The 25,319-nt window shown below is 46.7% G+C and overlaps 8 protein-coding genes across 10 annotated transcripts in view; 4 read left to right on the top strand and 4 right to left on the bottom strand.

The window, feature by feature from the left end:
* LOC9647025 (uncharacterized oxidoreductase TM_0325) overlaps positions 1-1,083 on the top strand; it is a 1,806-nt gene extending 723 nt beyond the window's left edge. The window contains exons 2-6 of the mRNA XM_002981183.2: positions 3-151; positions 250-369; positions 452-562; positions 630-758; positions 810-1,083. Of these exons, the coding sequence (XP_002981229.2) occupies positions 3-151; positions 250-369; positions 452-562; positions 630-758; positions 810-992 (692 nt within the window). The 3' untranslated portion in view covers positions 993-1,083. The remainder of the gene's footprint in view (positions 1-2; positions 152-249; positions 370-451; positions 563-629; positions 759-809) is intronic.
* Positions 1,013-2,098, top strand: LOC9647024 (ubiquitin-conjugating enzyme E2 variant 1D). The gene is made up of 4 exons (XM_002981182.2): positions 1,013-1,201; positions 1,258-1,397; positions 1,523-1,648; positions 1,754-2,098. Exons 1-4 carry the CDS (start codon positions 1,165-1,167, stop codon positions 1,892-1,894), a joined length of 444 nt encoding a protein of 147 aa, XP_002981228.1. The 5' UTR covers positions 1,013-1,164; the 3' UTR covers positions 1,895-2,098.
* Positions 2,099-2,174: 76 nt separating this feature from the next.
* LOC9657997 (B-box zinc finger protein 20) lies at positions 2,175-4,712 on the top strand. 3 transcript variants are annotated; one of them, XM_002981181.2, is made up of 7 exons: positions 2,175-2,327; positions 2,386-2,553; positions 2,618-2,813; positions 2,865-3,049; positions 3,113-3,356; positions 3,428-4,030; positions 4,091-4,712. In XM_002981181.2, exons 5-7 carry the CDS (start codon positions 3,177-3,179, stop codon positions 4,376-4,378), a joined length of 1,071 nt encoding a protein of 356 aa, XP_002981227.1. In that variant the 5' UTR covers positions 2,175-2,327; positions 2,386-2,553; positions 2,618-2,813; positions 2,865-3,049; positions 3,113-3,176; the 3' UTR covers positions 4,379-4,712. The 3 variants fall into 3 exon arrangements, with proteins under 3 accessions (XP_002981227.1, XP_024541776.1, XP_024541777.1); XM_024686008.1 differs by having other exon boundaries at positions 2,865-3,356; XM_024686009.1 differs by having other exon boundaries at positions 2,386-2,813; positions 2,865-3,356.
* Positions 4,713-8,100: 3,388 nt separating this feature from the next.
* LOC9647023 (U-box domain-containing protein 13) lies at positions 8,101-11,441 on the bottom strand. The gene is made up of 3 exons (XM_002981034.2): positions 10,205-11,441; positions 9,839-10,142; positions 8,101-9,781 (listed from the first exon to the last, which is right to left on the bottom strand). The coding sequence occupies exons 1-3, from the start codon at positions 11,324-11,326 to the stop codon at positions 8,298-8,300; spliced, it is 2,910 nt and encodes a 969-aa protein (XP_002981080.1). The 5' UTR covers positions 11,327-11,441; the 3' UTR covers positions 8,101-8,297.
* A 312-nt stretch (positions 11,442-11,753) lies between these two features.
* On the top strand, positions 11,754-12,977 carry LOC9657996 (reticulon-like protein B2). The gene is made up of 5 exons (XM_024686183.1): positions 11,754-11,933; positions 12,052-12,232; positions 12,336-12,477; positions 12,565-12,634; positions 12,711-12,977. The coding sequence occupies exons 1-5, from the start codon at positions 11,801-11,803 to the stop codon at positions 12,869-12,871; spliced, it is 687 nt and encodes a 228-aa protein (XP_024541951.1). The 5' UTR covers positions 11,754-11,800; the 3' UTR covers positions 12,872-12,977.
* Positions 12,919-13,897, bottom strand: LOC9657995 (steroid 5-alpha-reductase DET2). The gene has a single exon (XM_002981033.2). It carries the CDS (start codon positions 13,753-13,755, stop codon positions 12,970-12,972), a length of 786 nt encoding a protein of 261 aa, XP_002981079.2. The 5' UTR covers positions 13,756-13,897; the 3' UTR covers positions 12,919-12,969.
* A 4,161-nt stretch (positions 13,898-18,058) lies between these two features.
* Positions 18,059-22,612, bottom strand: LOC112350277. Its single transcript, XM_024686184.1, has 2 exons — positions 18,438-22,612; positions 18,059-18,255 (listed from the first exon to the last, which is right to left on the bottom strand). Exons 1-2 carry the CDS (start codon positions 22,546-22,548, stop codon positions 18,083-18,085), a joined length of 4,284 nt encoding a protein of 1,427 aa, XP_024541952.1. The 5' UTR covers positions 22,549-22,612; the 3' UTR covers positions 18,059-18,082.
* Positions 22,613-22,759: 147 nt separating this feature from the next.
* On the bottom strand, positions 22,760-23,820 carry LOC9657994 (OTU domain-containing protein 6B). Its single transcript, XM_002981032.2, has 2 exons — positions 23,753-23,820; positions 22,760-23,699 (listed from the first exon to the last, which is right to left on the bottom strand). The coding sequence occupies exons 1-2, from the start codon at positions 23,800-23,802 to the stop codon at positions 22,874-22,876; spliced, it is 876 nt and encodes a 291-aa protein (XP_002981078.1). The 5' UTR covers positions 23,803-23,820; the 3' UTR covers positions 22,760-22,873.
* Between the last annotated feature and the right edge of the window lie 1,499 nt (positions 23,821-25,319).

The raw sequence follows: 25,319 nt of genomic DNA, 5'->3' as shown, positions 1-25,319 counted from the left end.
AGGCGCGTGTGTGGCTGTGGTGGACAAGAGCGTCTCCGGGGCGGCAAAAACCGTGGATGCGGTGAGAGAATTTGGGGGCAAATGCCTCGCCATCGCCGGTGGTGATGTCTCGATTCCTTCGGACGTCGAGAAAATGGTGCTCGAGACCGAGGTACCTTCTTTCGATTTTTGTGCCAAATTTTCTGGATTTTTTATTGATCATTTCTGGAGTGTTCTAACTGTGATTTCTGTTGGTTTCCAAATGTCCAGAGAGCGTTTGGTGGTCTCCACATACTATTCAATAATGCTGGGATCATGGACGCGAATGATGGTGATGCGATCAACACACCAGACGATGTCATTGATCGAACTCTCGACATAAACGTCAAGGTATGTAATCCATTTCCGAATAACAACACCACGCATTCCATCAAGCAACCAACCTTATCCCTTGCTACTTTTTCGTGCACAGGGAGTTATTTACGGGTGTAGATATGGCATCCCCGCGATCCAGAGATCAGGTGGTGGCTCGGTCATCAACACAGCCTCCTTTGTCGCGTTTCTAGGCGCAGCAGCACCACAAGTAAGAAGAAGATTAAGAAAAAGTAAAAGAATTTCTATGGTTTCTATCTAATGGATCTCTCGCTCAGATTGCTTACACAGCGAGCAAAGGCGCGGTACTGTCGCTAACTCGAGAGCTCGCGGTGCTCCACGCCCGTGACAAGGTCCGTGTCAATTCCATTTGTCCTGGACCCATCCAGACGGAGCTCTTGATGAAGGTAAGCGAAGAGTTCTTCCTATGATCATCTCATTGCTCGCTGGCTAACCAGGTTTTGGACACCGAAGAGAAGAGAAATCGCAGGCTCGTTCACATTCCAATGGGAAGATTTGGCAAAGCAGCAGAGATCGCTAGAGCCGCATTGTTTTTGGCGTCGGACGAGAGCTCCTTTGTGACCGGCGCGAGCTTGCTCGTTGATGGCGGCATCACGGCCGCCTACGTCACCCCGGAGTGAAAGGCGACGACCAGCAAAGTCAAACAAATCAGTCAACCCGTCCTAGGGGTACCAACGTACGGCACCTGGACTAGGGCACGGCTTGGCAGTCTAGGGCACCACTGTTTTGGACATGTCCGGTCTTCTTCCTCGTCTTGCTTGAGCGTAGGGCGCGGCGCATTCCAGTCGAGCGATGGCGGGATCGGCAGCAGCGTCGGCATCGGTCACTGGTGAGAAGCTCCGATTTGGATTTTGATTTGTCAGGTCGATTGTTGCTTGCTCGCAGTTCCCAGGAGTTTCCGGCTGCTCGATGAACTGGAGCGAGGGGAGAAAGGGCTGGGAGATCCACTGGTGAGCTTGGGAATGGACGACGCGGACGACATTTACATGCGCTCCTGGACGGGCACCATCCTTGGGCCGAGCAATGTGAGCTTTTCTTTTTCCTTTGGATTTTTGCGTTCGGTGTTCTTGCTCCGTGCTACAAGTGGCTTGTATTCTTTTTTTATTTCTTGTGTGCTTCTCTGACGCGTAGAACACTTGTTTGCTGGCAGTCCATTCACGACGGCCGGATCTATCAACTTAAGTTGTTTTGCGACAAGGAGTATCCGGACAAGCCACCGAGCGTGAAATTCATGTCGAGAATCAACATGACCTGCGTCTCCCAAGACAATGGCGTTGTAAGTTGTTCTTCTTTTAGTTTTCTATGTCTTTTTGTTTCGGAAGATGGCCATTACCTTCTCCTCTTTGAGGGAAGCACTGATTTGCCCGTCATGATTTCTCAGATAGATCCCAAGAACTTCCCCATGCTAAGCAACTGGCGACGAGATTACACCATGGAAGACATATTGATTTCTCTGAAACGAGAGATGGCTTTGCCGCACAACCGAAAGCTTCCGCAACCACCAGAGAACAGCACATTCTGACCAGCAGTACCTTGTGCTCGAGAAAATGGTTTGCCTTTTTACGATCGTACGCGTCTTCTACATATAGATTTTTGTTGTGCTACTTATGTGACATTTCGGCTCACTAACTGGATAAGTGTGTGCTGCTGCGTGTGCAGTACACAGAGTTAGGAGCCTCAAAAATTTCAACTCAAGAACAGCGAGAAAACATATCTTCATCTGGCAGACAGACAGACCACCAGACTCACAGGCTGTCAATTGTTTGAGCTTTTCGTTCTAATTTCTAACTTTCGTTTGCTGCTTTGATTTACTTTCTTTACTCTTTCCTTCTTTTTTGGTCTGTTTTGCTGTAGCATCCACGTAGTGCTGCGAACCACGACGGGAGACTGGCGAACATTTGGAAACGCGTGCAGCAGCAGAAGAGAGAGAGATGCTGTCAAGCAATGAAAGATTTGTAAGGATTTCCTTTTTCCTCTCGTTTGGCCTAATTCTTCGGTGTTTTGTTTCTGCAGATTGTGGAAAGCACAAGCTTGTCGTTTATCCAACCGAGTCAATACCCAACAGCCAGGCCACGAATAAGCAATGAAGCCAGAACAAATCTGGGATCAATCAGATCATGTGAACCACTTAGTATGAAATGGATTTGCCAGGAGAATAGTCCAGCGGGACAACACCACGAGGTGCGTGCTATCGGTAGGAGAATCGTCTTTTTGGATCGAGCTAAAGCTTACTACTTAATTCCAGCTTTCGAGTGTAAAGCTCTCATTCGTCGTCTTCTTGTGATCAAACTAAACCAAGGCAGGCCCAGATGATCGATGGTTGCTTGGTTAGCAAGGCAATCGAGTCAAGCAACCAGATCTTGGTGGAAAGTTTTTATCTTGACTTCGAATGCGTTTCTGGTGCTGCTGTCACTTTAGAGAATTAACGCATCCAGACAATGGTTGGTAAGCTTTCTCTCTTGCTTGGATATTCCTAATGTTTTTCCGGGCAGGAAATGGGGTAAGCAATCTTGGAAATTGGAATTGGTCCAAGACGATTGATCGATTACCAAAAAAAAGTTTTAAAGAAGCTTGGCAGAGGAAGGAGATATTTGACAAGTCTAGCTAGCATCGCAGTAGCAAGCCAAGTAATATGAGCACATGGCATGCTCTGTCACACTAACAGTGACAAACTGAGGTACGCCTTGTTTTGTTTTGCTTTCTCCGCCTTCTAAACGAAGAACCCCTCTTTGTACATGAGTTCCTTCAAACTCGCGGGTGATCGAAGAACTTTTTGAGATTTCCAAGTTCCAAGGAGGAGGGAGATGAAAGTCCAGTGCGATGGATGCGAGTCGGCCGAAGCAGTCGTGGTTTGCTGCGCTGACGAGGCCGCCCTCTGCCGGGAATGTGACATCCAAGTCCACGATGCAAACAAGCTCGCCGGGAAGCACCACAGAGTACCTCTCTTCAGGCCTCCCACCAGGACGAGCTGTGATATCTGCCAGGTTCGTCCGCTTTAGTCTTATCGAATTGCCTAGAGGAGCTCGCTCGCTGATCCATCTCGCTTTCCCTCCAGGACAAGACGGCATACTTCTTCTGCCTCGAGGACAGAGCACTGCTTTGCCACAACTGCGACATGTCCATCCACAAGTTGACTGCCTCCACCTCAAATCACCGACGCTTTCTCGTCACGGGCGTTGCTGCTTCGCTCCACACTCTCTCGGGACAGGCACCAGCGACATCTCCAGGAACACCACCGCCAAAATCATCTCATGCTGTGCCCAACAGTAACAGCCACTCGAGGGCCTCCAAGAGCACAAAAAGGCGAGAGCACAGGGATCACGCCGCTGCTTCGGACGCTCGACGCCACTGCCAATCTTCTCCCCAGACCTCCACTTCCACCTCGACTACTTCCACCGCCACCGTCATCACTGGCAGCAACACGGACAATTCCAAGAGCTGCCAAGTTCCTGGAGTTCGCAAGCCCGCCGCTGTTGTTACTACACTTCCAGTGGCACCACCCCCGCCGCCGCCGCCGCCGCCGCCGCCAGGAGATGGATCCAGGAAGACTAGCATTTTCGAGTTCCTCACGGAGGCAGTTCCTGGCTGGAAATGCGACGAGCTCCTAAACTTGCCCGACTCGTCGTCACTAGCTTCGAGCTACACTTTCGATCCCAAGGTAAGATCCACTTGACTACTACTGCTCTCGTTTGGTTTTCTGATATCGTGCTTCATGCAGATCGACGCGAATTTCGCCTGGCCCTCCGCTAACGTTTCCAGGGATCAGATCTACTTTCGGTCAGTTCCTCAGATGGATAAGCTGCCCGCCGGTTTCAATGCTACTAAAGTCGTAGGAGACCCAGCTGCGTTGAAGCTCAAGACGAAGCCGGGTATTTTCTTACTCCCAGAGCCGGACGACGCCTTCCTTGTACCCGATCTCGGGCTTCACTCGGCACCCGAGTTACCGCCTGCTGTGAAAAGGAGGAGAACGTACTCCGAGCTGGACAACATCTTCCTCTCGAGATAACACAGGAACTCTTCCGTGCAATCTGGAAGATGTGCATTTGCGCCTATATAGCGGCGATGGTGATCAAAGTTTAGTGGTCAGCGACATGGGCCCCCTTTCTCGATGATGCGAAGAAATGTGTACACGTGAAAGGCCAGTAAGTAGTGGAGCTGTCGCTTCGCCCCGCGTGTAAGATATGAGAGCTTGAATGAAAGACTAAACGTCGCAACTTCCAGTGCTCATCGATCGGTCCCATGATGGTGCTCATGGATCGATCCCATGATGGTGATCATCAGCCCTGTTGATTTAGAGACCAAGGCTTCGTGTAATAAAATTTGCATAGTAAATTATTGAATTTTTTAATTGCCCGATTTAGATTAATGGTTGAGCTATGAAGAGTACCTTTCTACTTTTTAACTTTAACTTTTTACCAGGAGAAAAGAAATCTCCCAAATATGATTAAACAGTAGCAAACGCAGGCAGCCAGATTGTCTCTGTGAGTTTGGACAAGAGCCTGGAATGACAATAGGTACCAGATCAAAATGGCTGAGTACTCTTCTTGGCCATGGTCCCTCTTGGATCTCTACATCTAGACTCACATCTTTGCAAGAATAAGGTGGTGATGCATCTCTAAGGAAATTTGACACAATAAATGCTGTATTAAACTGCCAATCTTTGTAGAATAATCTTTTTATATCTATCTATATTATGTTTTGGCACTTTTGCACTGTGGAAACAAGTTTACAAGTTTGATGTGGGGGGTGTTCTCGCTCCGGCCATTTCTGCATTCACGTTCCTCCATCTCCTCTGTATAGTTAGTGAGTTCCATTATGTTGTCACTGAGTTGTCTCCTGTTTGTTTGCACCACCTTTCCCCTGTTTGCTTCTATTGGTTGTTTGTAAAGACTAATGTCAATCAGCTCATTAGCAAAACCAGAAAGAAAAAATTAATCAGTGAAAAAAAGAAAAAAAAAATTAAAGTCAGTCGGGCATGTGAGCAAAACTAGTTACAATCATTAGAACACCAAGTGTAGCAACAGATAGAAGAGCAAAGAAACACAAATACCCATTGAAAGCAAATAGATTCTTGCAAGCGATATAATAAATTAGCAAACTTGTCCAGTTTGATAGCCTGGGCATTCTCTGTATGATAATAGTTTGTTGGTGTATCTCTATTCATGTGAAAAACTGGATAAGTTTGCTAATTTAATGCATTTCTTGCAAGATTTAATGCATCTCTTGCTTGGGGTGATGTAGAACGTGATATGTTGAACAAGCTTTGAGGATCTACCTCTTCCCAGCAGACTGGGTAGATCTGTTGGTCCCATGGAAATGGTGGTTGTTTTCTGCACAAGCAGGTGGTGCTCCCCATGCAGTATCTTGCTGACATTCTTCTGAATATTTAATAAAGAAATATTACTTCTAAGCACAATTAGTTAAGGCTTTAGAAGTTTTGAGAAATCAATGGATTGAGAAATGAATAATAGAGATAATTCTTTCTGTTTTACTTAACTTAACTAACTTAGAGTAATAACCAATGCCTGGAAAATATTTGAATTTAATAGACATTCTTCTTGATAAGTGTTTCACTAAATTTACTTCACTATTTTCCCATATAATGAAATAAAAAACATTATAGCAAGTATGAAAGTAACAATCAGGTTTTAATTACTCTTGTTCATAATGTTTAGTAACAATTTTGGAGTGTAAGGTTTGTAAATACATGTACATATATACATAAATCACCCTACCTAGGTAATACACTAATTTGAGACTGAATTTTGTCCATCCATGGAGGTGAAGGGCTTTGCAATTTGTCTATGAAGGGTATAGTTTTTTTTCAATACTTTGCTTTAGTGTTTAGGATTGTGCTTTTTATTCATATTTCTTTATTCTCTTTTAAATTTATATCTGTATTAGCTTTTTACAAGATTTAAAATTTTAGCTATTGTTGCTTCTGATCTTCATTGCATCTTCTTCTCCTACCATACCACAGCATTATTAATCAATGAGTATGTCATTTGAGCTTGCTAATACTATTTCATTAAATCAAGCTTTTGGTTGTGAAGTGTAGTACTGTGCCCATCTTTAATGTGTTACTACCTTCAACTTCTATAAGACATGATTACGTGGCTTGTTTTGTTTTTGGTGTTCTGCCATCTTTTGTTAATATGGAGCATGGTTGTGACATCAATTGCAAGCTATAGATGATGTAGTCTGGTTCTTGGAGAATGTTCAAGGATCGAGTTTATGGGAAGATGATATGTATAAGTTTAAGTGGATTATAAATCATTTTGACAAGCTTGATTATTATGGAGATAGATTTAGAAATGAAGTGGAGATTTCATAGGGTAGGTGTTAATCTTTTAATCTATCATCTAATCCTTTCTCTTTACTTTTTACTCTTTCCCAATCTTTTTTTATTTTTTGGCCTAAGTCACCTTTTCATGTTACTAGTATTTCTTCCTTATCTACAGTGTTTTCTTTGGCCAAAGTTTCAAGTTGAGTGTATGTCCCTAATTGTAAGTGCCATTGAGAGCCTTTGTTTTATCATTGCTATTGAAAAGTTTATGTTTTCTCTTGAGAGTATAAACATTTTTATTAATTTTCTTATCTTAAGTGTTGAGTTATGTATTAAAGAGGTTGAATAATCCAATGTCTTTTATTTTCCAAGCTTATATCCTTTTTTTTATTTCCCTATTTTTGCATTGTCAACTGATGCAAATTCCTCTTTTAATGTTTCTTTATTCACTTTTTCTTCTTCCATAATGGTTTTTCCTCAATTTTTCTTGTTTTCTCCCTTTTCCCTGACACTTTAAACTTTTTCTTTATCGGAGGAGGTAGAGGGGACAAAGAAGAGTCCGGCCCTAATGATGGAATAAGGATGAGTGAATATAATAATGGACTAAAGACAAACAATATGGATTGTGGAATAAGGATGAGTATAGCTAGTCTAAATGAAACATCTAACTCTAACATAATGAAGCTTATCAAATGTGATAGTAGAGTGAGGATGAATATAAATCACAAAGTGAGGACAAACACAATGAGTCCGAATGGACCTAGTGCTTCAAAACTTTTTTTCCTTCAAAAAAGGGGTAAGGAAAATATGAAAAATAAATGGAGTGAGTGAGATTTCTTATATATAGTGCTAAACAAAGATGGAAAGGTAAGTTTTATTTATGGTCATGAGTTTAAGTTAATGGTGTTAATAGACAGATTTAGAGACAAAATATATTATTTGCTTTATAGATTGTAATGGCTCTCAAAGTCTTTTGTTTTGGTTCAAAATTATAAATTTAATGTTGGTTTGAGCATTTGGTAGTTGCATATGGAATTTCAATTAGTTCATTAGAATTCCATAGTCAACTAATGTTTATGTCATGGCTCTGAATTTTGTTTCAATCATAGTTGTTAACAATTTTTTTAGTAGTTTTGTGGGAGCTTTAGATTCATATAGTAGTTTATAATTGTCTAAGAGAAACTCTAAATATTCCATTTGATTTATTGTTATCACCTTTTCATCTTTTGGATGGGAAGTTTATAAATACATATATGTATATATATATGCCTAGGTAATATATTAATTATAATACTAAAGCATATAAACCATCCATTTTGCTTTATCCATTCTTGTATATAAACAAGGGTCTAAACCTTAATTAATATATTTATTCCTAACTCACATGAGCATACTATTTAGAAATAATATAGACAACTTATCCCAATCATCCACCATAAAAGTTTATATGATAATAGTTTGAAGATCAAATGTAATTATGAACAGTAACTTAGCCCACAAAATGCAGTGGATCTCCATTGTAATGGAGAGTGCCATGCAAGGGTCAGCCATGGACTCTCCGATCTCAGGCACAATTGACCCTCTCGTCTTTGCATATATTTACGTCGCTCATATCTCCTGCCTTATGTCCATACTTGAATCAGTTAACAATGGCCGACTCCCCTGTGGCCGTGTACGTAGAGCCTTTGGCCATCATGCCCAAGTGCATCAAGGCTTTCGCAGCCGACTTCCTCGCACCTATGGAACCCGAAGTCATTGTCGTGGAGAGGCTCGACTTTGCTATCCTCGAGTACCTGTCGTCCCTGTACTTCCGGCACTTGAAAATCCTCTCGAGGAGCACCATGGCCTTCTCCGTCAGGCTGCTGGACCTCCCAACCAAGCTCACCGCTGCCGGTATCGCGTTGTTCTTCACCAAGAAATCCACTCCTTTGATCCGGAAACTCTCGTCTTGCACCAGCGTGAGCAGCGCATCCATCCCTCTCTCCGCATTGCGGGCATTGCTACCGCGGATCTCTCCTATAAGCAACGGCACCACCCCAGCTTCCACCATGCAAAAGCTCGCCCTTGCGTTGCACTTTCCTGGATGAACCACACACAACCTGTACTGCTTCAGTCCCAGCCTCGCTAGAAGCCGCTTGAAAAACGATTGCTCCTGGGTTAACGACGGTGTCCGCTTGGATAAGTTGGCGAGGTTGGCACACGCGTGCTCCCTCGCCCGCTCTGATCCAGTCTCCAAAGTGTCTCGCAGGAGACGCATCACGCCGAGTCTTGCCAGTTCCTGCTCGGAGTTGGCGTCGAGCTCCGAATCCGTTAGCCTTGTTAGAACCGCAGCCGCGTCCTCTTTCATCCTTGGACTTCCCGTTTGCATGCAGCTGATAATGATCCCGTAAGCGCCCCCAGCCGCTAGCACCTGTCTGGCTTGTGATCCGTTCTTTGTGATCCCGGAAAGTATTCCCAGTGCCAGCTCTTTGTCTTCAGTCGACGTAGCTGCTGCTTGATCCAACAGCCTCACAAAGGACATCACTGTGCTTGAGGAAGGCTGAATGGCATCTCTCGTGTCTCTGTCTGCTGCGAGTTGGACAATGACTCCAAGGACGCTAGTTCTTCTTGGGCCAGAGTTGTGTTCGGAGGACGCATCCAGCAAGTACCGGATAACTTCTGCATGCTGACGAACCATTAACCGGACAGTTTTGCTCTCCCTTGATAGCGAATGTAGAATCTTGAGAATGCTGCTCTGAACCTGTAAATCCCTGTCTTTCACCATTTCTAAGAGTCGAGGGACGTTCTCTTCGGTAGCCAGAGCTGGCACACACTCTCGTGTGCTTGCGAGGTTTGCCAAAGTCTCCAAGGCAGATACTTTCAAGTCCCTCACTGCCATTGTCGCCAAACCAGCTATTAAAGGGATTGCACCAGCATCTCCGATAGCGTCTCTGTTCGTCACTGTAGATGAAAGTTTCTGTATAGATCTTGTAGCTGCCATTTTGCTGTCGAGCGATTCAGACTTCAGCATCCCTACAAGTGGAACCAGGATTCCTGTCGATACAAGAGCTGCACTGCTAGCGTCGTTAAACTCGAGCTTCGTTGCAATTGCCTCAGCCATCTCCAGCTTTACAGCTTCATTTCCTGCACGCAATCAAGATCAACATCAAATAAATAAAGATGTTTTCCTCTCTTACATACCTGTGTGAAGATTATTGATCAGAAAATCAAATACTCCTGTTGAAGCTGCTTCAATGGCCACCCATGACTTGTTCGAGCACAAGTTCTCCAAAAGCTTCATGGCATGATCTTTCTGCTCCACCGAGTCGACAGTGGCCGCACTTGCAATAACAATGATGGACCCTGGCTGTGCAAGAATCACCTCCTTCCCTTGTTGCACTTCAGAAATCTCCCGAAGGAGACTCACAGCATCGGGGCAGTCACCATGACACTTCGTCAGGATTCGCAGCACCACGGGAACAGCTCCAACTTCAGCGATATGTATCTTCAAGGAAGTTCTGTCATTAGCAGCAGTATTGTGATCACGACCAAGAGCGCGAGCCTTACCTTGCAGTCATCTCCAGATTCTCCAATGGCTAATAAAATCTGAAGTATCTTAGCCCTCTGGTCTCCAGCAGAGCTCTTGAGTATCGCAACCAGCGGCTCCAACCCGTCCAAAGCAACTACATGCCTCTTAAAGCAAGAGCCAAGCCCGATCAGATTCTTTATGGTGTCCAAGGTTTCCTCAACGTGGACGCGCTCGAGCTTGATCTTCTTGATCGACCGAGTCAATTTCTCGATGTTCACACGCCCCACATACTGCCGGATCGCGTTCTCTATCGACCTGTTCCGGACAAGGTTGACGCTACTCAAGTCGGCATTTGTGACGGGACACTTGGTGTTTCCCCGGTTGATCCACTCCATTATAGCCGACTTCTCGTACGTGACACCGCCTTCCACCAGCACAGGCTCTCTCATCAGCTGGCCAGTGATCGGGCACAGATACGACGCTGGAATGTCCTCCGAAACAAAAGTATCGTCCAGAGCTAGAGAATCCGATTCAAGAGAAGGAGCGCTGTCCAGAAGCTGCACCAGCTTCTCTAGCTCCGATAGCTCTTCGACCCTGCCGTCTACTTCGAGCTGTCGTTTGTCTTCCAAGAGTTCCTCCTTGAGAGAAGACACGGACGCGGCCAAGTGCCTTGATATGTCGTCCACAACCTTGCTTTGGAGCTCGTCATCTTCATGAGAAATAGCGTCACTCAAAGCTGTTGCAAGCTCGCCATTTCTCGGATCCGGAGAGAAAGTAGCCCTTGTGACTCTGTTCCTCAGCTCCATGATCTGGTCCATGTTCTCTACCTCCGAGCAAAGCTCCAAGTGAGAAGCAAACTCGAGCATGATATCGCGAATTCTCTGGCTTATCTCCTGAGACTTGTAAATCTGGAACACCCTGCTCTTGCGGCGGCAGCATTGCTCCGTGAGCCTCACCAAGCCCGTAATATCGTCCAGGATTTTCAGGAGCGCGTTGGCCGGGCATTGTCCAAGCGAGAGCTGCTTGAATTCCACCAAAAACAAGGTGGATTTGAGGAACAGGGACTTGTTGATCCCGATCTCGTTCACTCCAGCCTTGAGAGCATCGATCAAGCAGAGAATTTCGTGCACCAGATGCTCGGACACCGCCTTGTCATCCATGGAGAAATCCCTGGAGCCTGATCAGCTATAAGATACCTCCTCCTCCGCTGGATCGGATGAAGGCGCCATGGCGCTCGCTATCACGACGCCATTTCCGCGACGCGGGGCTAGGGCTCACCGCGTTTGACTGTCGAGAAAAGAGTAGACGGCATTCTCTTTTCAAATTAAATGCCGCTGATGGAATTTCCACCTGGCAATTCAGCGGACCAGATCCATTTCCAGATTCCAGAATCCAACGGCCCCAGCGACCTCGTTGACTGTGCCGGCGACTAGCCTTCGTCATGATTGCCCCCGGATCTCAAACGGACGGCATCCGCGACGTGCCCGCCAATCGACGACCCCATTTGCTGGATTCTTCCCAAATGGAAAGTCCCGGGAATGGACGGTAGTAGATGGGCGGCCAGTGAATCTCGTTTAATGCCCCGGAAAAAAAGCTCGTAACATTTTGGGTATCATTCGTTCTTGTCCTTGGCTATGGCGGACCTCGCCGATCAAGTGAGCTCCGCGGTCCACAGCGTTATTGACTCCTTCCAGAGCGCGCCCCAGGCGCCGCCGCCAAAGGCATCGGGCAAGAAGAACGTCCACGAGCTCCTGGGAGGCGGCAAATGTAAGATCGATCGAGAGGGAGAGGGATTTATTCACTAGATAGATCAGATATTCCAATGCCGTGATCGATCGATCGATGCGCGCTCACATCTGCCGTGTTTGATGATCTCTATTGCCAGGCGCCAATGTTCTCCTGTGGAAGCAAAAGAACGTCTCCACGAGCCTCCTCGTTGGGTCAACAGTGGCGTGGTTTCTCTTTGAGTGGTCGGGCTATACATTGCTATCGCTCGTTTGCAATGTTTTGCTCTTCCTCATTGTCATCCTCTTTTTGTGGGCGACCATCGCATCGCTGCTCCACAGGCAAGTAGAAAACAACGCTTTGGTTTTCTGGATCTTCCTCTAAGGATCTAAGATCATTTCATTCGACTGAAAAGTTCTCATTCTTTTCTCTTTTGGTTTCTAGGCCTGCACCTCCAATCCCCGAGATCGTTCTCACGGAAGAAATGGTGCACGACTCCGCCGCCACTCTCCGTGTAGAGATCAACAAGGCCCTTCTCGCAGCTCACGATGTTGCCATTGGCAAGGACTTCAGAGTCTTCCTCAAGGTAGAAAAAAAGGAGTGCCTTTCTTTAAGTTTGGAGTGAAAAAACCGAGAGAAACCAAAGCATTGTGCTCGTGACTGTTTGTTCTAGGTGACAGTGGTGTTGTGGATCCTCTCCAAGCTCGGCGCGTGGTTTAACTTCATCACCCTTGTCTACATCTGTAAGTTCTTTTTAAAAAATCGTTGTTTTGGATTCCAGATCTGATTGAAACTACTTCGATTTGCTCAATCAAACAGTGGTGGTCGGAGCTCACACGATTCCAGTAATCTACGACAAGTACCAGGACGAGATCGAAGCCATGATCGGCAAGCTGTTTGAAGAGGCCAAGAAGCAGTACTCCAAGGTCGATGCAAACGTTCTCAGCAAGATCCCTCGCAGCGCAAAGAAGAGCGAGTAAACTTAAAAACTATGGACATGGGGTGTTTCTATCTTGCAGTTTAGCTGAAATAGCAACCTCTAGTGTAGTTCTCTCTTGATTAAATACGAGAGCCAATGTTAACAGAGGAAAGGAATCAACGGTGTTCTCCCGCGCGGATAGTCGGGGAACTTGTCCACGTACCAACGGTGATGCGCGCAGGCACGTGGCGCCAGCGTGGCAACGGTGTAGAGGAAGAAACCCAGCCCCGCTGGCGACCACGTCAGTATGGCCCATCCCAGCCACTCCACAATCTCGCCCAGGTAGTTTGGGCATGACACAAACTCGTACAGCCCCCCGTACGGAACCCTGTACGACACACTCTCCTTGGCGGAAGATCTTTGTTTTCTCAGCGCGATGAGCACGCCGTCGGCCCAGATGTTGATCGCCATGCCCGCCACGAACAGGAATGCGCCGATCGCGAACTGGGCGCTGTGAATCCATCGCTCAGGGTAGAATCCAAAGTGGGAGATCCAGCGCAGTTGAATGTAGGTGTTGAGGGCGTTGAAGAGCGCGGCGAGAACGGCGGTGACAAGCGGCATTGGCGTGGAGGAGGAGGAGCGGCGGCTGAGGCGGAGGGGATAGAGGAGGGTGCGATGGAAGTAGTGGGCGAGAAAGAGGAGGAGGAGGAGCCGTGGGGCGGCGGCGGCGGCGTGCTTACCTCGGTGGAAGATTAGGGCGGGGACGAGGAGCGTGGGCGCTTCCATGAGGAGCCAGCCCAGATGCGAGGGAAGCGTGGGCATGGCCGAGAGGCGCGGCGCGAGATGGCGGCCATAAGTCTGGATTCCCACGGGCCTCCGGAAGCTGAGCGCCGCGCGCACGAATTGGATCCACACCAGGAACTGGAAAACGCTCTCCTCCTTCATAGCCACGGATTTGATGTTGGTTTGAAATTTGGCGCTAACCTCATGGTCCAAATAGTCATTAAAATGGATTTAAGTTTATTTGGATTCCATGACACAATTAAACAAATTATGTTTTATAAAGGAATTTAGAATATAATACATATAAAAGATATATTAATAATTAATTTTTAAAAATTTCTTAAAGTAAAAAATTAATTATTTTAAAATCAATAAAATTAAGATTTTAGTGAAACATTCAATAATAGTTTTTTCATTATTGAGTATCATGATGGCCACTATTGAATCTCCTTTCTTGGGCAGTTTTCTTCACGGGGGACCAAGATTTCCAGTCTTCAGTGGACGAAAATCTAGTTGTTCACGATTTGCTCGAGGAGCACCATGTGAGGCCCGTCAGGATTATAGACTAAAGAATTCAAAATTAATTTTCATATATAAATTTTACACAATTTGACATTTACTATTCCAATAAATACTTTACAAATATTATCAAAATTAAATTTATTGTAATAAATTTAGTTATTTCAAAACATTAGCATATAAAAAATTAATTCTGTGAGGGCCAAGTGTATGGTTACAATGCCATATACTAATATTAGCATAATGTGATTTTAGTAGCCATCAGATTAGTTTCAATCCAGATCACTTGTTTTTATATATAAACTAGGGTTTTTGGGCTAATTGATATACACATTTTTTATATACCCTTTTCATATTCTAAGCACTCACATTGGTGGAGGTGAGGGGCATTTTTCATTGTTCTCGAGGAGTGTTTGGATTTGGGATTTTGGTTTAAATTTAACTTTTGCATTGTTTAAATTTAACTTTTTCCATTTTCTTTCTTTTGTTCTTTACTTTCAGAATTTTGATTTAGATCTAGCTTTTCCATTGTCTAGATCTCCTTTTCCTTGTTGTTTTCTTCTCATTGCTCTTCTTTTCCTCTTTCTTTTTCATTCATCTTTATGGTAGAGTAGTAGTCTCTTCCTCTTGACTCTAGAGCAACAGTTGGTGCAATTGCTTAATACCATGCGATTGCAATTGAACAACCAAATTCAGTTGATGGTGGCATTTATGGCACGTGGTATAGCTCCTCTTGCACTTGGTGCTAATCCTTGCATTCGGCTGGAGTTCTTTTGTGGGAATCCTAGGGATGATGTGTACCATTGGTTCAATCATTTCATGGTGATAACCACATATCATTCTTGGCATGATGTTTGGCATTTGCATGAGTTTCCTACATGTTTTCAAAGGATAGTATTGTAATGGTATAATGGTTTGAGTACAGCTACTCGTGGGGATTGGAGTGTTCTCCCGGACATTTTCAAATGCGCATTCGGACATGCTAACAATTGTGATGATGCCTTCTAGCAATTGCATCATCTTCGTCAAAAGCTATTTGAATTGGTGATGCAATTTGGCGTCATTTCCGAAGCCTTATGCTTTGTGCAAAGCCAAATATGTTAGAGCGAATTAAGCTAGGAATGCTATAGCCAGCACTTCATCAAGATCTTGTCAGACTTGTGTATGCACTTGTTCCAACCACCCTTGATGATGTTCTTCACTTGGCACAATGTTATGAGATGTCACTTCTTCCACTTTTCATTGCCCGTCTTTCCGCTCCACTTTTTATGAGCGATGGTCCTATTCCAATGGAGGTTGATGCTATTGTTGCTCGAGTCCAAGGCCAAGGGCGAGGACATGGTCGTGGCCGTGATGTTCGCTATTGGGCATGTGATGAAATCGGTCATACTTATCAGCATTGTCAGCGTTTTCCAGATTAGTGACCTCCATTTCCTAGATGGAGACCTTGGCTTCAACAATGTATTGTTGATGCTACTGCAATGGAAGGTCTGGACACTGAGATGCATTTGGGAAACGAGGAGTCATGCAAGTAACAAAGGGACCTTGCACAAATACGTTAGTGACCCCTCCATCTTTCTTTCAAGAGTATCATCAAGGGGTTTACTCGGCACCGGTTCATCTAGTGTTTACTTTCCAAGCTTGTTTTTATAACAAACGGTTTTCTATTATTCTCTTTATGTTGGTTGATATAAGTTTGAGTTTATCTTATATTGCTCGAAATGTTGCCACACATTGCCATTTACAATTGTGTTATGTGGTAGAACCAGTTTTCATTCTTTATGGCAATGACCGTACATATGTATATGCATGGGATGAGGCAGACCTGGTTGTGTGTATGGGTGATCTCAAGCTTGAGTCACAGTCATTGTAGGTGGTGCCGAGTCAAGCTTTTGACCTCATCCTTGGTATAGATTGATTGTAATGCAATCATACCAAGTGTGACTTTGAGGCTTCTCCCCCTTATCTCATACTTTCTTATGTTTCATCCATTCCTCTCACTTTTATACCTCTTTATCCCTCTACTTTTACCTCTGCTTCCATTACTTTTGTTCCCCCACTATTTCCTCTTATATTTCCGTCTTGTTTTATTCTTCCCTTTTCCGATCCTTCTGATAATTTTTGTGTTGCAGTAGTTGACCAGCTCATGAAGAAGTATACCAATCTCTTTGAATTTGACCTATCGTTTGGGGCCAAGATTGCTACATGTCATTCAATTCCAACCAGGAATGCTTGTCCAATCAAAGTTCATGTTCGTCGTCAGTCACCCAAAAAGATCAAGATTTTATATGCAAACATTAAAGAGATGTTGGAAAAGAGTGTTATTTAGAAGTCATGGTGTCCTTGGGCATGTGAACCTCATCTTGTGACGAAGTCTGATAGGCGTATTCATTTCTGCATTGACTATTGTTTATTAAACAAAGTGACAATTCCGGATGTGTACCCTTTTCCTCACATTACTGATCTTTTGGATTGTCTGAGGCGAAATTATTAGTTCACCAAGTTAAATCTTGCTTTTAGGTACTAGTAAGTACTAATGATCAAAGAAAATATTCCTAAGACTGTTTTTCATATACCATTTAGTTTGTACGAGTTTTTGGTGATGCTGTTTAGTTTGAATAATGATGGATGAGGTTCTTTGTGATATGACAGAGGTGACTGTTGACTTCATTGATGATGTTTTGATCCACTCAAAGGGGAATGGGAGGAACACGTTCATGATGTTTGTAAAGTGTTGGATCGGCTATGGGATGTTGGTTTAAAGTTGAAGCGATCGAAATGTGTGTTTAAGTCCAAAGACACAACTTATTTTAGGTACTATATTTCTCGTGAGGGTTTGCAAGTTGATCCTGACAAACTTGTGGCTGTTTTAAAATTCCTTACTTCGAAGTGTGTGAATGATGTGCAGTGCTTCTTGGGTAAGATGCAATATGTCAGTTGTTTTCTGGATCATCTTTCTGATCTCATTACACCATTACGAGCGTTGCTGAAGTCATCAACGTCATCTTTCATTTGGTCTCCAGATTATGAGTAGGTGTTCGTGGATCTCAAAGAGCTATTGACACTTCCTTTTATTGAGTATTAGATTCCTGTGGTAATTTATAATTGCCCAATATAAACTTTAAATGTTCACTTAATTTATTATTTTATCTTCCGGAGGAGAGGATGGTGTAAGGTTTATAAATACATATATATACATATATATATATACACACACACACACACATACAAAGAGAGATGAATTACCCTGGCTAGGCAATACATTAATTATATTACTATAGAATATGGACTATCTATTTGGGATTAAATCTGGTCCATCCATTTTTGTTTATAAGTGGGAAAATGAAAATATGCAAAAGATATAGGTCCATATTAATCTCATATAAATTTTTTAACAATAATAAAAATGGATAAGTGGATAAAACTGCAACACACCTCATTAAAATTGATAGTGCCCAATGGTTAGCTGTGAGGCAATTTCGTACCCTAGACTCTCTCTAGTATCCATCGAATTATCTTGACTCACTCGCTTGCTTGCTCATAGATTTATCAAATTTAAATTGATTAATTTATTCTTTCAAAGTTTCAGCTAAGGTAAAAAAGAAAATATAGTGATATCTATAGCCTATCCAAAATCGTCACAAGATTAGAAGCTTCTGACATATAACTAAAGCACCCTCTCATTGCTGTCTTGTTACCTTGGTTGGTTACAGACGTGAAAATTCACGTGGCAAAGCTGGTTCATGAAAACCAGTTCTTAAGTGGAACAGTAGCAATCCCTGACCATTCCGTAGAACTTGGGTGACGATTTGATTTGATCTTTATAGCATCTATTCCCAATCTATGCTCAAGTCTAAATGGCCAAAGCTAAGGCTAGTGGTGATTTTCTTCCTGGTTGTTGCAAGTCAGGAAAATCTGTGCTTAACATGGACACTTTAGTATGGCAAGCGGAATTAGATTTCGATATGTTTTAAGAATTGTTTGCGAGAATCCTGTGGTGATGGCACGGCATGCCCGCGTCCGAAGAATCCGACTCTGGGAGCCCAACGCCATAGCACGAGAATTTGTTCCACAGCTTGTCCTTGAGGTAGCGCTTGATCTTGCCATTGTTACTGTTGGTACCACCACCGCTTCTTCCAGCCGCTGCTCAAACCAAAAATCTGTGAGAATCAAAGCATTCACGTCCTCCTGTTCTCTAACACCACGACGATGATGCGAGATCACCATCGTGCAGACGATGATCACCACCACCATGTTGATGACAAATCCCACCAGCCTTATTGTGCCTCTACACTTCCTGTTGTTGTAATGAAGATGAGACTTACCCGAGCACTCGAGAGCGTCAAAGAACGTCTCCTCTTGTAGCGCGTCCAGCGGCAGGACATGGAGTCCGTCACTGCTCCAAGCTGCTTGCTGTGCTTCCCCGGACGATTCCTCGCCACTGCCCGCGTCCAGTAAGTCTAGAGCCATCTTCGCTGCCGGAGGAAGAGGTAGAGGCGACGAGGTCTGCTCCAGAGTTAGCGTTGACGTTGGTGTCGTCTGTGACGGAGTCGAGGCCGATGCTGCGTCCGAAATGATCGTCTTTGCCGGCGCTTGAGCATCCTGCTCGAATTCCGGCTCCACGGCCAGTGTGCTAGCGCTGCCGCCACCCCCAACGCCGCTGCTGCTCCTACCAAGCTCGCTCGGCCTGTTGATGATGCAGGAGCGAGCGCCTGGAGAGTCCGGAACTCTTGGCTTCGTCGGGTCTGCCTGCTCCTGCTGCGCTAGTGACTGTGGTGGACTACCACCCCTGGTGACGAGCGAGAGCGTCGAGTCCCAGTCTGCGAAACCGTCGCTGGAAACCGGAACAGTGACTGAGATGCTGGGCTTCACCGCTGCGACTGCTGTTGGCAAAGGTGGCCTCCCCGACTTCGGAGGCAGGCTGCGAAACCCAAACGCGGCCTCTTGAGATGGTTTTGGCTGGCCAGGCCTGACTTGCCTTCCTGGCAAGCTCCGAAATCCAAGCACTTGACGCTGGATGCCGGCCTGCTGCTGCTGCTGCTGTTGCTTCCCTCCCCCGAATCCAAAAGCCTCCTTTGCGCTGCCGGCACAAGCTTGTTTCACCTCGTCGATAAGCACGTCTCCAAGCCATGCAGGGATCTCCCGTATCAGAGGCTCAGCACCGTTCCGCAAGCCAGGACCTTTGTCCGCCAAGAATGGTAGCGACGACTTCTCTTTCCCTGCGGCGCCTGGCACTGACGCCTGGCACATATCCTCCGTTGTCCAGATATCGTCGGTCGAGATCGAGAGCAAGCAGGCTTTCCCGTCAAAATGGAGGGAGCCGCGGATGAGATCTTGCGTTGTCACCCCTTTGAGCACTGTCTTTGGCACCTTAGCCTCGACTTTGTGGGAGTTCTCCTTTGGAAGAAAACTCGTATCGATCACCCATTCTTCCTCAGCCTTCTTCTCCTCTTTCACCACAAAGTCATGCGTCTCCGGAGCGGCTTCGCCAGGAGATGGTGGAGGAGCCAGAATCGACTCCAGCAACAGCTCGTCTCCCAAGCTTCTGTTCTCGACGACCAGTGTCTTCGCGGGCGACGCGGCTGCTTTTGTCAGAGGCACTAGCTCCTCAATTGCGGGCTCTGCCTCTCGCTCGACGGTCTCGCTCAGTGGCACTTTCTCAAAGTCCGTGTCGTCGGGTATCTCGACTGTGTATATGGCGTTCTCTTCGTCACCAGCTCTCTTCGGCACGGACTTCACAGCAATGCCGATCTGAACACCCGGGCCAGCAGCTTCGCTTCTCGTCTCCGTGGGAACCTCCAGCGAGATGCGGACTTCCTGGTGAACAGAAGTGAACTCGTCGTTTGCAGCCGCCAACTTCTTCTCCTCAACCTTGAGCAGGCAAGGTATGTCGTCGCATTCGCTTGCCGCGGGAACGCCTTCCCAGTTGAACGTCATGGGCCTTTCCTCACTCTTTTGGAGCGCTTTGAGGTTGAGAATGATGGACGCAATTTCCTTTTGCTGCTGAGTTGACGAGGATGCCTCAGAGCTGGATATGTCCTCCACTGACGTCCGCGCCACCATGCTGTGATCGCTGGCACCACTACCGCTTCCAGTTAATGCAATGGCGATTTGTAACGGGAGCTCCGGTTCTTTGCTTTTGTCAGCCTGACTTGCACGCGAAGGAACGTCCAGGGCGAAGCACAGCTCGTGTATCACGGATGAAACCTCCTCCTCGTTAATCACCATCTTGTTGTCCTGGCTTACAACCAAGGGGGCTCCTTCCTGTTGCTGCTCTGGCCGGGGAACAACCTTCAACGTGTAGTCCGCAAATACGTCACCAGAAAGCTGCAGCTGGTCCCTTGAAACGGCCACAACTTCTCGACTTTCGGCTGCGTTGTCCCCGACGACATCGTTCTCGTGAACGACGGGTTGACTGTAAGATCCTTCGAGTGTGACGGAGATGTCCTGGATAACCGAGGGCGCCACTTCTTCTGCGCCGGGCTCGTCCTCCGGCACCACCTTGATTTCCTTGGGAGCAATCGCAACGTGAAGAGCCAAAGGTTCGTTCGGAGCATCCTGCTTCGGAGGTGGCATTTCAATCTTCATGTGCTGCGGAGCTTGCTCGACCTCCGAGGACATGCCGTCTTCCTGAATGAACGAGAGTGCCACCCTTGGACTGGTGCTGCCTTCCAAAGGAAAAATCTCAAGACTCCGCTCGGTTTTCGTTGAGCTGATCTCGTCTACGTCTTCTTGCTGAGGTAGCTGCGCGTACTGAACTCCCTCTATAACACGCTCTCGACTGGAAGCCGCTGCTGGAGCAAACGCAACTTCGTCTACCGAAGCGTTTGCCGAGAAAGCTCCTGAGACTGGTAGAACACTCATGAGGACGTCCTCGGGACGCGGCCAGTATGTCAGCCTCGTGAACATCTCCTCGAGAACTGAGATGATCTCCTCCTGGTCTTTGATGCAAGCTGGGCCGAAACGACAGTGAGGACAGCGCTCGATGGTTCTTTCATCCTCCGGAACGCCGTAAGCTTCCAGGTCGGCGCATATATTCTGGAGGAGAGACGAAACCTCGCTCAGCATCTCAGTGTCCTCCTTGAGCCGCCTCGGTTCGTCGTCTAGATTGCAGAAGGCGAATGCTTCCTCGCTGGAGTGACAAGTAGCACGCTCGTCTTCACTGCTTGTCGACTCGGGAGCCAAGTAGCGAGCAGCGTCCCATGTCAGCACAGTGGTGTCCCTCGGCCGAGGCTCCAACTCCACCTGGTAAGCTGGACGAAGGTAGGGAAATCCCTCGTTCTCCCACGTCAAAACTGGTTCGCTCAGGAGTGCATCCACCGCAGCATCGGGAGCAAGAGAGAAAACGGCGATCGCAGCAACAAGTGGCCTCTCGGAAGTCCCTTCGTCCTCCTGCCTGTGCATCGTTGTTATCTCGTCCCCTGTATTTGGAGTTGAAGGAGCCACCGTTGCGGTGATCTCCGGCCGCTCTCCAGCAAGAGTAGCGAACGGATACTCGGACGGCTGCGAAACGGATGGAACCGGAGTCGAGAGAACGAGCGCTGGATCCTCGGAAGCCTGGCAAGACACCTCCAACCCAGCCGACGCTGCTACATCAGTAGCAAACAGAGATATCCTGTCCGGACGAGGAGACTGCACCATGAGCATCTCCGGAGTAACGAAAGTCCCGGCTTCGCACGAAAAACTTCCTCCTGGAAACCTCGGAGAAGTCATGGAATCCAGAGTGCACCTGGATATCCCATCGCCCTCGAGGAGCTGGAGCCTCCTGTCCATCGTCCCTAGAACCATCTGGACGTAGGACTCGGTCCGCAAGCAAATCTCCTCCAATCTATCCAGCCTCCTCGTCACCATCTCCTGTGCATAGTCCGTGCTCGCGAAACCTGTGCCACCTTGTTCTTCCTCGCGAGGAAGAACAAGCTCTTTGTTCCCGAGTGACAAAGCTGGCGGAGCTCGCTTCCTTGCAGATCTTCGTCTACCATGGCCGTGGTGGTGATGGTGGTGATGGCCCTTTGGCACTGGGACGACCCTGGTGTCGAGCACATTGTTGATGGCGTGGAGGAAATCGATGGGAACTTTGTCCGCGAGGTCTGCTGGGATCTGGCTCTCCGAGAAGTAACTCTCCACTCTTGGAGAATCGCAGCACCCCTCGGATCCAGCGAACCGGAACCCCGACTGGACAACGTTCTCCATGTCCTCCACCGGGCACCCGGCCGTTTGAGCGATATCTTCCACTGCGTCTAAAGCTCCGGGCCTCGATATTCCACCAGCGGGAGCTTCGACGAGGAGGAATCCACTGGCGTCGTCGGGATCTTGAATGGGAGGGATCGAGGACGGCTCCGAGAGCATCAGGGACATGAGCTTGCGCACCAGCGGCTGGGACGGCCCATCCGCGACGCTTTGCGTGAAGGATTCGAGAATCGGCGTCCCTTCTTCCATCTACAAGCACAGAGAGCAAGGATTGACGGCATTCTCGTGCCCGATCGCTACGTACCACAGGGAAGATCGAATTAACAAGAAATCGATTGGACGCGCATCGCTGCCGCAACGCTGCAAGAAAACACCGATTACAATCCAGAGAGTCCTCGCAGCGCACGAATCGATTTACCTGTGGGAGGGCAGAGGAGAGAATCGACGAAGAACACGACGATCACGCGAAATATTTCACTGATGAAGAAAACGAAGAACCCTAATCGTGACCATTGGGCACGTCAGCAGCCACGTGGCACTCTTCTTCCCGCCAAAACCCTCCCCGCGTTCTTCCTCACGCCGGAACCAGGGAGTTGTAGTGCTCCCCCAATCCAAACGCGTGCTTGTGATACGAGAGCTTGATCGATGGATTCGTCCCATCGCGCTGGAACCCACTGCCCATCTCCACGATCGCCATCTCCGCCGAGAACACGAAGATGTGCTTCTGGAGCGCGTGAGAGAGGGCCTCGAGCTCCAATTGCCCTCCCCAGGCCGCGGTCGATTCGATCTCCCGGCAGTAATCCTCCAGCTCCACATCGCCGCCAATGAATGGAACGAAATCCTCTGGGTGCTCGCGGATGTAGCCCGCCGCGATCTTCCGGAGCTCCTGGAACGAGTACTGGGGCGCGCTGGGATGGAGCTGGAGCTGATCTTCCACCGCCCGGTACAAGCAATGCCCGTCGGGTTTGATCTCCTTGAGCGACAATCCCAGCGGCTGGAGCTTGGCGGCGAGGACATCCTCCTCCACCTTGCGATCGCTCACGAGCAGTGCCTGTTCGTCCTGGATGCGCTGCTCCCTCTCGGCGTCCTGCTGCGCTCGTCGATCCCGCCACTTCTTCCCCTTGGAGATTCTTGGCGGCGCCGCCACGGCGGCGGCGGAGGAGACCCCGACCCCCGCGATTGCCCTCACCAATCCATCCAGCCGCCCGGCATTCGTGTCCTCGCTGCCCGCAAACCCCAGCGTAGCCAGCTCCCTGGCCTGCCGCTCCTTCATCGCCGCGTCCTTCCCGGAGATTTCTTCCTCGATCGCCTTCTTCTTGGCCTTTTGCTCCGCCTTGCTGCCCTTGGCGGCGGCCTTCTTGAGCTCGATCTCTCGATTTCGCAGCTCCTTGATCTCCTGCCTGCCGCCACGACCATCATCGTCACGAAAACAACGCTAAGAGCTGCGACTTACTGGTGGCGGCTCAGCATTTCCATGCGGCTCTCCGCCTCCGTGACCGCCATAGCTCGATCGCTCGAAGATCACAACCTAAACCCTAGAATATTTTCCTAGAACATTCGTAGCATATTTTTAAAAGAATATTCGTTAGGATATTCTCTATTGGAAGGGATAAGTTGTACCTCAATTTTTTCGAAAGTGCAGGATAATGGCCTACACACAAGAAAAGAAATGTTTGCTATAGTGTTAGAGTTGGACCATTAAAGGTATTATTTGGATAGACATACTAAAGTTTATATGAATAATAACATATTGAGCTATTTTACAATGTAGCTAAAGTTTATGCCAAAGTAGGTTCATTGGCAAAAGAAGTTTGTTAGATTCAATATCAAAATTATTTATAAATCTAGTAAGTTCTAGATGTGTTAAATCATCAAAATCAGTTTTCAGCAATTAATTTGGACTAGTTAGGAGATGTTTGGGTTTCATATGAAAGTGATCTATTGACAAAAGTAATATTGTATTATGTGGAGTTGTCGAAACAAAACATTAATAGTAAAGCAATGAAATTTGTTATTTGTGCTAATGTGAAACTTTATTTCTCAGTTAAATATGGGCTTATTTACTATAAGTAGGAAAGATTGTATCTTTTGTCCAAGGACCTGTGACAATTGTTTCTATAAGAATGTTATGATGTTCCAACAATAGAATATAGTAGTAAATGAAAAACTTTTATTTAGTTGAAAAAGGGACTTTTTTAGTCTGGTATCAAAATTAATGTAGCAAATTACATCTATTCTTACCCTACCTGCTAGTAGTGTAAGAGAAGAACTAAGAAGTATGTTGGGAAGTTGTAGTGCATTCCAACACTAACATGGCTATTTTTACAGAGTGACATTTAATTTCATCATTGTAAGCAACCAAAGAGAACAAGTTAATAGATGATCCATGGGGTTTAAATATAAAGGGAAAGAGCCCATGAACAAGAGTGCACCTTTTTTTCCAATTAGTTGAGATATTTAAAGTTAAATGTTCTTGGGTTTGAATAGTATTGAGCTGAGTAACCTCCTAGAAAGTTTAAATTCAGAAGCTTATGTTTAGTATCAGAGGGGTCTCGAGTCCGACTCTATTAGTTGGCTAGGGGAATCACATCACATGTTGATTAACATTTAATAGGTCAAATTTGCTCTAGTTAGGCTTGACTCGAAGGGTAGGGTGTCAAGAAATTAGGGCTCTCGAGAGAGTTGTGTGTGAGACACAAAATCCCTAGGCCCCAAAGTGGAGCCAGAAGGGTGCCATGTGGTGGTGGCCGAAGCAAAAACCAAACAAGCGTAACACATTTGGACTAAAAAGCTCCAACTTGAAAAAGTCGAGAGTGGGAGTGGAACTCCTAATGAAGTGCTCGAAGAACGAGCACGAAGCGAGCAATAAGCAAGGCTCCAAAAAGGGACCCAAAAAGGAACAACACATGACACGTGGAGTGTCCGAGATGGAGTCCGAGATGGACCCGAGATGGACCCGAGATGGAGTCCGAGATGGACCCGAGATGGAGTCCGAGATGGAGTCCGAGATGGACCCGAGA

The sequence above is a fragment of the Selaginella moellendorffii genome, unplaced genomic scaffold (genome assembly GCF_000143415.4).
Source record: "Selaginella moellendorffii unplaced genomic scaffold, v1.0 SELMOscaffold_47, whole genome shotgun sequence".
NCBI classification, from domain to species: domain Eukaryota; kingdom Viridiplantae; phylum Streptophyta; class Lycopodiopsida; order Selaginellales; family Selaginellaceae; genus Selaginella; species Selaginella moellendorffii.
Note: the sequence above shows the minus strand (reverse complement) of the source record. Positions and strands in the feature narration are given on the sequence as shown.